The 12,080-nt window shown below is 40.3% G+C and overlaps 1 protein-coding gene across 5 annotated transcripts in view; it reads right to left on the bottom strand.

The window, feature by feature from the left end:
- The window catches only part of IL12RB2 (interleukin 12 receptor subunit beta 2), a 72,092-nt gene that overhangs the window by 53,992 nt on the left and 6,020 nt on the right, over positions 1-12,080 (bottom strand). For 2 of the 5 annotated variants that reach the window (XM_077892244.1, XM_077892245.1), the window contains exons 2-3: positions 6,231-6,341; positions 4,394-4,681 (exon numbers count right to left, since the gene is read on the bottom strand). In XM_077892244.1, the coding sequence (XP_077748370.1) occupies positions 4,394-4,681; positions 6,231-6,306 (364 nt within the window). In that variant the 5' untranslated portion in view covers positions 6,307-6,341. Of the gene's footprint in view, positions 1-4,393; positions 4,682-6,230; positions 6,342-8,415; positions 8,913-12,080 lie in introns of those variants that run through there. The other 3 variants (XM_077892247.1, XM_077892243.1, XM_077892242.1) reach the window with 3 other exon arrangements.

Below are 12,080 nucleotides of genomic sequence, written 5' to 3'. Positions count from 1 at the left end.
TGGGCTGCAGGCAGTGCTAAACCGCTGCACCACCGGGGCTGCCCATTGTTCTGATTCTTGAACCATTGTTTTTAATTTTTAGAAGATTGTAGAATCTTTTCTTTGTTCCCACTATTCTTTCTCAGTTCATCTGAGATTTCCCAGAAAAGGATGTTCTAACTTGAGTAGAGGAGGGTACAGGACTGAAGGGAGCTGAACGTCAATGTTCCTTTAATCCCTGTTTTCCAGCATGGTACTACCAATCTCAGCTGAACTGGTTGGAAATAGTTTAGTGATCCTTTCATGCTAAGCCTCCAGTCTTATGCTAAAGTAGTGGAGAATGAATGTTTAGCTACATGGAATTGGGAAAGAGATCTGAGAATATGTTTTTCAAATAGATTTTCAATTAAAATAGCTCATTTTTAGTCCCATTCTTACCCTCACTCCCAGAAGGACATGTTATCACCAATTTCCGAGTCGTTCTGGGTTGGGAGGTTCTACATTCAATCATGTTGCATCATGATGTTTCCTACTGCCAGCTGCTGCCTGAGTCAATTATCACTGGTCTACCTATTTTCTAGCTTCCAAAAGTTTGTTGATATGTCTCCCCTCCAATTCCTTTTGTCCTTTAGGATTTATACCTCTAGAAAACTTTCTATATTGCATCTTGACAGATTTCAATCTTGACAGATTAATTTCATGGGGGATCAATGTAAATACATGCTTTCAAACCACCATCATTACCTTAACCCTTCATAGGGTCTTTTGATGACCAAATGAGATATAGAGCATGTGGCCCCTTTAAGTAATGAAAACAGTTCTCACTCATACCTTTACTCCTAAAAGTTTGCAGAGACTCATTTTAAAGAGTACAGAGGCACCTGGATGGCTCCGTGGATGAGTCTGCCTTTGACTCAGGTTGTGATCCTGGGGTCCTGGGATTGAGTCTGTAACAGGCTCTCCACAGGGAGCCTGCTTCTCCCTCTGCCTATGTTTCTGCCTCTCTCTGTGTCTCATGAATAAATACATAAAATCTTAAAAGAGCACAGCTTTTATTCAAAAATCAAGTCAACTTTCCCAACATGAGGTCCCCATACCATGAAATCAAGGTGTCTACTTCAATCCAGGACTTGTTTTTGGCAGAGACAACCTGTCCCAGGGGAAACCAATCTTCATTCTCTTCAATATAAGTATATAATAACTGACACCAAGAAAAAAAGGACGGAAATCAAAGACTCTGAAAGTTAAAATAGCTTGCGATATAATAAACTGTTATAAGTATTATGGTTGTTAATATTTTGGGATGTTTTAGAGAGCACAATGAGGAGAGGGACAAAGGAAGAGGGAGAGAGACTCCCAAGCAGGCTCCACATGGAGCCTGATGTGGGGCTCAATCCCATGACCCCAAGATCATGACCTGAGCCAAAATCAAGATCTGGATGCCCAAATGACTGAGCCACCCAGGTGCCCCATGGCTGCTGTTGTTTTTAAAAGCCCTACTTACTATGGGAAATTAAATTGTCTTAGAAAAACAACTTTCAGAAATATCAGCAATCAAGCATATATTGAAAACAACCAAGCAAGGATCCACTGTCTTTCATTTATTGCCTTGATTTTCTTAGTAGTTTGTGGACAAATCCTGTGAGCTTAAGCTAGAGCACTGATTGCTTAGTTACTACACAACTTAAATGAGGTCTTGGTGGCAGAACAGCCCAAGCCTAGGAAGGTGCTGGGGAGAAAAGGCTAAATTACCCATTTCCAGTTCTGAAAAACCAGCCAGCTTTATGATAGCATTCTCAGGATATACAATGGCACTTATGGAACCACTTATCATAAAAAGGAAGAGGGGCTGTTTACTCCCTCACTAGATAGGAATAAGCTTACTATACTAGGTGAAACCAAAATTCATTGTGTCTTTTCTTGGAATGACTAGCCATTATCAGAAATAAGTGTTGCTTCCAGTCAGTCCTTCACCTCAAAGTGCTAAACTTGCTCAAAAAGCAGCCATTTGATGGTGTGGTTACCATTTGAGAACACTGTATAAGCAACATTCCAGCAGTACCACCCAACTGAGCTGCACCATAACAAATCCTCTTAACCATCTCCCTAGGTCTTCTGATGCTGCAAACTGTCACGAATGCATCTGCATACTCTATATGAAAAAAAATTTTTTAAGTAGGCTGCACATCCAATGCAGAGCCCAACGTGGGGCTTGAACTCATGACCCTGAGATTAAAACCTGAGCCTATATCAAGAGTTAACGCTTAACCAAATGAGCCACTCAGGTGCCCCACTGGGTGGAAAACCTTAAAAGTGAAAAGGGGTTGCAGCACTCTAACACACCTGAGAAAAGGTAGGAAATAGAATGGGATGGCTAAGGGCATGTGCAAGGATACTGACTTCCAAGGCCTAATATGTAGAAAACAGCAGAACTGTGAACACCTGCAACTGGACATCACAGGACTGGGAATATCTAATAAAAATACATAATATTTATCTACTAAGATGGTAAATTACGTGGGTATAACATTCAGGTGTTCTGAAGACAAAAGAGGTGAGGACCAATGGTGCTTTTTAGATAAATTTTCATTTGTCTATCACTTTCTTGTACTTTCTTTTAAGGGAAATGGATTCACCTACACAACATGATGCACACAGGAAGAAGAGTCAAGCTGGATGAAACTTCCACCCTAGAGCTTATCACCTCAGCTCCTTCTTCGTTTTTGGTATGAGATTAAGTACTATGCATACCAGGTGTCATCTAATCACTACAACCATCTTATGAAGTAGATGTTAGTATCTTCATAACACAGAGAAAGAAACTGGGGCTCAGAGAATTGAAACTGCCTAACAGTACACTGTTAGGTCACAGGGCTGGGCTTCAAAGCCCACATTCCTTTTAGGACATCCCTGGCAGGCAGAGCTGAGAGTACATGATCCATAAGCGGTATAAATAAGAGGCTACAACTGGGAGAGGAGGCCTGGACCTGGTTTCTGTCTCGTTAGCCTCCACTGATTCTTTGGCTGTTTGTTTGGTGTTCTGCTCAGTGCTTCTGGTGGCTCTCCAGCAAGATTGCTCAGCACCAACCATATTCTTATAGGTTACAGAAAAGTGGTTTCCAACTTTCCTGAAAAGAGTCTCATTGAGCTCTGTATCAGTGTCTTCATATCAGGGGCTCTGACAATCCTGACATCTTGGTCAGTCAGCCTGCTGTAGCAATTCCTCCTACTCTCCCCACTCCAGAGGTTCTCTGGAACCATGGGGGCACAGAACCTGGGATGACTCAGAGCCCCTGCATGCTCACTGGCTTGCCTGGCTGGGCCTTCAAGTCTACAGGTTTAGGCTGCTGGCTACAAGCTTTAGGCAGGTGGACTGCTGGCTCACTCTGGGCACTGTGGTTCATGCCATAGATATCGACTCTGATGTCTTTTTTTTTTTTTAATTTTTATTTATTTGTGATAGTCACACAGAGAGAGAGAGAATGAGGCAGAGACACAGGCAGAGGGAGAAGCAGGCTCCATGCACCGGGAGCCTGACGTGGGATTCGATCCCGGGTCTCCGGGATCGCGCCCTGGGCCAAAGGCAGGCGCCAAACCGCTGCGCCACCGAGGGATCCCTGATGTCTTAATTCTTACTTCCAGCAGCTGCCTGGAAAGACCAGCAGTGTAAGCCGGCATGGAGGAGAGTTGATCCCTGATGGGTGCACTTTGACCAATGATAGTTGAATTCTTCTTTCTTTGTCATTGTATTCCCATATGTTTTTATTCTGGGAATGTCCCTAGCAACCAAGCAACCAGCTATATTTTCTGTTGATGGCATGAGCATATCAGTTCTGCCTCATAGAGCTTTCTAGAAAACTCAAGAAAAGACAGTGTGCCAAGAGTTCTTTTTTAACTTCTGCTAAGTATGATAACCAGTGGTCAGGAGTGAATGTGGATGTAAGGATTAAATTAGGGAAAGAAGTGCTCAGCCTTGTATAAAGTCCAACCTGGGCTTCATAAGTCAAAAAATGTATCTCTTTCTTCTTTTTAGGAGATTGTAGCTTTGAACAAATTCTCACAAATCTAGAAGGCATGAGATTCAGCTCCAGAGATTCTCCTTCCTGCCACTAGAGTCTAAGCACAATAGGTTCTTGCTCTTAATGGGCACACACACACACACACACATACACACACACACAAACAAAAACAACTGGTGGGGGGCAGGGCAGAGAGAGAGAACACTTCTAAATGAGATCCCAATTCTACTGATTTCTGGATTTCTCACATTGAGGTGCTCATATTGCTATTAAGATAAAATATATTCATATGGCAGGAGAAGAAAGAACACTACCCTATATTTGGACTTCTGTCTAACACATGACAAATACCAAAAGATGACTAGTTTTTAAAAAGTTCAGAATGGAATGCTCACCACCAACTGAGATCTCTGCCCCACATATTCGTAATTCCTTGTTTTTGCTACAGGCCAATTTGCAGAGAAACACTGTTGTACCCAGAGGAAGACCTGTGACTTGAGAACTGAGGAAGTGACCATGCAGAAAATTGATTCTTCTGTTAAATTTGTAGAGGATTAACATGTTAAAACTGGGATATTGTGAGCAGCCTTGTTCGGGCTTCAAAGAGCATGAAATATTGACAGCTGATCCAAGTGAAATTACATGAGAAGGCTCCACAGTCACATCTCCTCTCTTGCATGCATCTGCAATAAGACACAAGTCAGCACACAAGAAATCCATTTCAAAATGGTGGGTTTGCGTTATTATCAAGAGCAAGATAAAATTAATCCCAACAAATTGTGGAAAAATAAATAACCCACCTTGCTCTGGCTGTATTGGTGATGCACAATGAGAACAGAAGGCTCACATATTAAAGTCTAACTGTATTTTAAATAAAAGATGCATCGTTCTCAAATCAGTAAGACTAAAAGTGCTGAGAAAATAGGGTTGGAAGACATTCAGGAACAGAGGACCAGGAGAAAACCAATCTCTCCTATATAGAAATTATTCACCAAATTATTGAAAAGTACTTCCCACATTAATCACATTTGCTTCCATCCCCATTTCTGATTTATAAGGCTTATTTCAATACACAGACCAAAAAGGAAACATACAAAACAAACGACAGTTTAAAAGGTTATTACATACTCCTAGGGGTCAATTTAGGACTAATACTTTCTCTTGCTATATTAGTGATATAAAGTATGTATGATCTATAACATTATTTTATAACAAAAGAAAATATTCAGTAGCTCTGGTATATTTGTGGTTGGCATCAAGGATGAAAATGAGGTCCTCCATGCCACATTTTGGTATTCCTTCAAGATGCAAGACCCTGGGCTAGATGAACCATAACCCGATATAGCTAATATGACATTACATGAATGTATCCTTCTTTTTAAAAGTTTGTTTGTTTATTTATTTATTTATTTACTTATTTATTGCCAGATACCATACCATATTAAACTCATTAAAAGAGAGGTCATTCTTACTCACTAGGAGTTTTTATATAAATAAATATGACAACTATTCAGAAATGAACAGGTTTTGGTGGTACTGCCAATGAATCTCAGAACTATAGATTTACCCTGAGTTTTCAGATGTGATAGAAAGCCTCCACTGAACGTCTTTTTTTTTTTTTTTTTGTAATTACAAGATTGCTTTAATTAACTACCCTAAACAGGAATTAGTTAAAAAGTTATTTAAATCAAATAAAGGAAATGCTAAAAATTCATTTTTAATAAAAAATTCTTTTTTATTTTCAGAACTAAAACTAAGCCCCTCTCCCTCTCTCTTTTTCTCCTCTCCCATTCTATTCTATGTTTTTTCCCTGCTTTGATTTTCACTGATTGTAATGAGTTAGAAAGTAAAAAAGTAAGCTCCCATAAAGAAAAGGCAAGGAAAATGTCAGCCATTATTATTTTTAGCATAGTTGGATTCACCCACCAATATCCTCTGTTAAAAAGCACTATCATTTTTCATTTTAGTAAAACATTCATTCATAATTCCAGTTTTGTGGTTACCTAGCCACTTTTTAAAGAGAAATTGCATGATTGGACTTGTACATTAATCAGCATAAATTAAAGAAAATGCATTGTAGTTATAGATAATGGAACCAGACTTACCCATTTAAAATGAGAGAAGATTGACTACAAAAGACTACCAGAACGATTCTCATAAACACATTATTTCATCCGTAACTGAGAATTTAAACCACAAATCCTTCTACAGATTCAATTATAGAAATCTTACCTATATTTGCTTTAACCAACAATAACACAATGATAAAAATAAGTGCCAATGAGCATCCTCCAACTGTATGTGCCATGAACAGTCAACTCTGGAATATACCTCTGTATTTTCCTTGTAAAAGAAGACAAATTCATCCATGTTAAATACATTCAGAAAATACCAGAACCAACATCATCCAGAAGGGCTTAAAATGCCCCTTTAATTTCTCTATATTGTTAAGATTTTTTTTTTAATGAAGTATACCTTTAAAACTAGTAAATTAAAAATCTTAGCCAGTTCTAACCCCCATTCACTTAAGCTTCTTGGAGTCAGCAAAGGGTGAGAGAAGAGACCCAGCCTTTGGTGTCCTTTAGAACTGGGTTTAAGAACTTTGAGACTGTGGGGTGCCTGAGTGGCTCAGGCCTTTAAGGTTGAGCATCTGCCTCTGGATTTTAGCTCAGGTCATGATCTCAGGGTTATGAGACTGAGCCCCGTGTTGGGTGTGGAGCCTGCTTAAGATTCTCAAAAAAAAAAAAAAAAAAAAAAAGATTCTCTCTCTTCCTCTCCCTCTGCCCCATCCCTAAAAAAATAAAATAAAATAATAAAAATAAAAAAGAACTTTGAGACTGTGGGCAAGTTACTTAACCTTCTGAGTCTCAGTTGCAAACAAAATTTTTTTCTTCCAGACAGGGCTACATTATCATACTCAAGCGTAAGTGTTGAATCCCAAGAGTAATGAGAATTTCTAATCTATTTGCATGGTTCTAGAAGTAACAGGAGATTAAACAGCAGTCCATGGGGCGCCTGGGTGGCTCAGTTGGTTAAGCATCTGCCTTTGGCTCAGGTCATGTTTCCAGGATCCTGAGATGGAGCCCCTGAGTCAGGCCTCCTGTTCAGTGGGGAGCCAACTTCTCCTTCTCCCTCTGCTGCTCTCCCTGCTTGCGCCCTCTGACTCTCTCTGCCAAATCAATAAAGCCTTTTTTTTCCTTCCAAAAAGTGGCTCATAACTCTCTCCTAGAACTTAGCAAAAGATTGATCTCTTTGGTCATAAGAAACGGAGTTGCTGGAATCTTCTAGAAGTTCAATTTTACTTGTTTATTTGCTTCTTTATTCATTACTTATTCATTTTACTAAGTATTTCTATCTTGAATACTTCAGAAAATGCAATTTGGTGATTTCTGATTGTTTTCAAATTTAAACCTAAAGAATGGCTCTACTATATATTAGGAAATTGTCTAGATTCTATTAAAGGTGGGCCAAAAATCCATAAAGTAGGCTGGAAAGTTCTGTGATGTTAGGCTACTGGGAACCAGACAATGCAAATGTTCACCTCCTACTCTCATACCTAGAGATATGCCAGAGCACACTGACCATTCTCAAAAAAACTCACTTATTCATTCAATAGGCCACCTTTCCTGCGCCAGGTACAATGGTAAGTGCTAGAGGTACAATAGTACTACTCTAGTGGATATACAGAAATGTGCCCACTTGCTTCTTTGACTCTTCTCCCTCTAGCCTAGTCATTATTCAGGAAAGCTCCAAAAAATTTAGCACCTTTTCAATAGTCTTTGCTGGTTGCTCCTCCTTCTCCTCCTAACTTTCTACTCTGGAAGGATGTCCGCTCACTCAAGACATTTTTTTTTTTTTTTTAATTTCTACTCCCTCCCCAGAGGATCTCATCTGGTCACCTGGCTTTAGAAATTATTTGTATGCTAATGACTCCCAGGTGCATATCTTCAACTCAGACATCGCTTTGTGCTCCAACCTGTCCCCTTGCATTACATGTTGGGCTTCTGATAGAGTGCTCAATATTCACATGTTCTGTTGGAACTCTTGGTCTCCCTTCCCCTTATTGATTCTTCCCCTAGTTTTTTTAAATTTCAGCAATTAATTGAAGTTGCTCAAAAACCTACAAGTCAAAAAAAAAAAAAAAACAAACCTACAAGTCATCTTTGATTCCACTCTCTTTCTTATCCCCTACAACAAAACCATCACTAAGTCCCATCAATTTTGCCTCCAAAATATATCACAGATCGATCTGCTTCTCCCCATTCCTACTATGCTCACTCTAGTTCAAAAGACTGTCATCTCTTCCCGAGACGGCTACAGGAGCCCCTCAGTCTGTCTCTCCAAACCATCCTTACCCCTTTCTAAGTCATTTTCACATAGTGACTATCTTTTAGAAGTATAAATCAGATTACATTACCTGTTTCATACCATCACTATTTAAAGTTCTTCAATATGTCCATTGTTGTTAGATTAAAATCCAAAATCCTTACCGCACATGATCTCTCAGGCACTGCATGGCCTCACTTCTCCTGTCTTGCCACCATCATTTGCTCTACTTTTTCTGCCTTGCTTACTCTGCTCCATTTGCACTGGCTTTCAGACTGTTCCTTGAATAAGACATATCTTTTGCTGCTCTGAGACTCTGCACTTTCCATTTCCTCTGCTAGAATCCTCTTCCTCTGTTTCTTAGCAGCTGGCTGACTTAAACACTTCAGACCTCAGATCATGTGTCACTTCCTCAGAGAGCCCCTCCCTGACCACCTAGCCAAAGTGGTCTTGCCCAGCTACTTTCTACTCATCACCTTATCTATTGCCTTCATGGAACAGATGTAATTACTGTGTTTATTTACTTGACTACTTGTTTGTCCTCTATCTTTGGGCTAGAATTTAAGCCACCATGAAAGTAGGAACACTGGCTATCTTGCCCACTGCTGTATGCCAGCACTAGGAAAGAGTACTTAATAAGTGTTCATTAAAATAAAGGGGGAAAAAGGGAGGAAGGAATATGAGCTATAAAAAACTCCCTATAAACAACCACATGGCTGGGACGCCTGGGTTGCCCAGTGGTTGAGCATCTGCCTTTGGCTCAGGGTGTGATCCCAGAGTCCTGGGATCAAGTCCCACACCGGGCTTCCTGCATGAAGCCTACTTCTCCCTCTGCCTGTCTCTGCCTCTCTGTGTATATATATCTCATTAATAAATTAATAAAATCTTAAAAAAAACACAACATCTCCATGGTAGGCAGAATAGTGGCCCACCAAAGATGTCCATGCCCTAATCCCTAGAACCTGTGAATATATTACATTACATGACAAAGGGATCTTGGAGATGCCATTATAGCTAAGGATCTGACATGGGGAAGTTATCGCATATTCTCTAAATGGGCCCAGTCTAATCAAGTGAGTCCTTAAAAGTGGATAAGGGAGGCAAAAATGTCCCTCAGAGAGCTGTGATATGAGGAAGACTAGATCTGCCACTGCTGGCTTTGAAAATGGAGGAAGGGGGCCATGAGCTAATGAATGTAGCAGCCTCTAGAATCTAAGGGTGGTTCTTAGTTTACAGAAAATATAAAATGTATTTCTTGTGTCTCTTGATTAAAAATATTTGAGAAACACTGATCTAAATCAAAATCTGACAGTTTTCCTTTCTCTAAACCATACAGTTCAAGGTCATGGCATATAACGACCTCTGTGAGCTAATTCCTGCTTTTATTACCAACTGCATCTACCTGTTTATTTTTTTTTAAAGATTTTATTTATTTATCATGAGAGACACACAGAGAGAGAGAGAGGCAGAGACATAGGCAGAGGGAGAAGCAGGCTCTCTGTGGGGAGCCTGATGTGAGACTCCATTCCAGAATCCCAGGATCATGACCTGAGCCAAAGGCAGATGTTCAACCACTGAGCCACCCAGGTACCCCAACCACATCTACCTCACATAGTGAGTCACATACTCTCTGCTGACACTCTACTGTCTAGTAACAGTTTCCCTGCACATCTCATGCAAACGCATGCTTCTGTAACTTTGCCGATTCTATTCTCTACTTTTCCACTGTTCTTAGAATGGCTAAGTCCTACTCATCCATCCCAACTCAGCTCAGAAAATTTTATTCAGCCATTCATTCAACCAATATATATTAAGCAGTTGCTATGTGCCAGGGGCTAGGGATAGAGTAGACAGGGTTTCAGCTCTCATGGAACCAACATTCTGGAATAGGGAGACAGAAAACAAAGAAATAACAAATTCAGACAACAATAAAAGAAAAGCATAAGAGAAGCTAAGGGGACATAAAGCCTGGGGAGGAGAGAAGCTGGTCAATGAAGGTATTTCTAGGAGATAAAACTTGAGCTGAGACTGGCACAGGTCAAATGAAGACTTAGAATGAAACCTAGAGGCAGAGGAACAAGCTGGCTATGGGTGAGGCATAGAAAAAAGGTCAGGGTGACTGACCCTGGGAAGTGACTGTGAGGAAAATGGTAGGACATGAAATGGAGAAGAATCTAGGAGCCAGATCTACCATGGGCTTGTTTGCCATAGAAGGGAGGTAGGATTTTACTCTCAAATCTATAGGAAACCACTGATGTTTAACTGAAGGTTTTATTTATTCATTTAACTGAGTTTTAATTGGGGGTGTCACAAGATATGAATTATCTTAAATATATACATGTAAAGGCAAAAAACAAACAAAAAAGTTAGTCTTGGCTTTGTGTAGGGGGACCAGAGTGGAAGCAAGCAGACCAGTTAGGAAGCAATCACAGACACCCAGTAAGAGATGATGATGTGGACTACAGCTATAGTAGTAGAGAAGGAAAAAAGTCATCATAAAGACTGCTAACTCTGGGAAACAAACTAGGGGTGGTAGAAGGGGAGGAGGGCGGGGGGTGGGAGTGAATGGGTGACGGGCACTGGGGGTTATTCTGTATGTTAGTAAATTGAACACCAATAAAAAATAAATTAAAAAAAAAAAGAAAAAAGTCATCAAACCTTAGGAAGCCTTACTTATCTTTAGGTCAGACTGAAGCCTCCTTCATGGCATCCTGGCATCCTCATATCTTAGTACTTGACTATTAAGTAAGACTAATTTATTTAGGTATCTGCCTGTCTCCTCCATTTGCTGCCAAATTTCTTAGGAGCAGAGGTCACAATTTATGGTACATTGTAGGTATGTGCTGAACTGCACAAAATTTATTTTCTGTGCTCACCTATTTTATTTCTCATTTAAGGTAACTACATTATAACTACATTAAATCTGATTCTGCCATGTGTGGGAAATATCAGAAAGGGAGACAGAACATAAAGACTCCTAACTCTGGGAAACGAACTAGGGGTGGTGGAAGGGGAGAAGGGCGGGGGTAGGGGTGAATGGATGACGGGCACTGAGGGGGGCACTTGACGGGATGAGCACTGGGTGTTATTCTGTATGTTGGTAAATTGAACACCAATAAAAATAAATTTATTATAAAAAAATCTGATTCTGCCACATTGTGGTTGACATCATTAATAGTAAGCTTTTCTTTATTACCACTACTTTATTTTTTTAAAGATTTTATTTATTTATTCATGAGAGACACACAGAGAAGAGAGAGAGGCAGAGACACAGGCAGAGGGACAAGCAGGCTCCATGCAGGGAGCCCGACGTGGGACTCGATCCCGGGTCTCCAGGATCACATCCTGGGCTGAAGGCGGTGCTAAACCGTTGAGCCACCCGGGCTGCCCTATTACCACTACTTTAATTGCTTCATTAAAATTTGGAATATTTTGGCATAAAGGAAATGATGAATTCAACTAGAAGATAACTGAATTATTAAGGAACAGTTACACAGGGATTTTTAAAAAAGACTTTATTTATTTATTCATGATAGACAGAGAGAGAGAGAGAGAGAGAGAGAGGCAGAGTGTGGCAGAGGGAGAAGCAAGCTCCATGCAGGGATCATGAGGCGGGACTCGATCCCAGAACTCCAGGATCAGCGCTCTCCAAAGGCAGGCGCTCAAACTGCTGAGCCACCAGGCTGCCCCATACACAGGGATTAAATAAGTTTCTGCTTCCTGACTACAAGGGCTATCTACAGGGTATCTTTCAAT

The sequence above is a fragment of the Canis aureus genome, chromosome 3 (assembly GCF_053574225.1).
Source record: "Canis aureus isolate CA01 chromosome 3, VMU_Caureus_v.1.0, whole genome shotgun sequence".
NCBI lineage: Eukaryota > Metazoa > Chordata > Mammalia > Carnivora > Canidae > Canis > Canis aureus.
The sequence above is the reverse complement of the archived record's forward strand: the minus strand, read 5'-3'. Positions and strand labels throughout refer to the sequence as shown.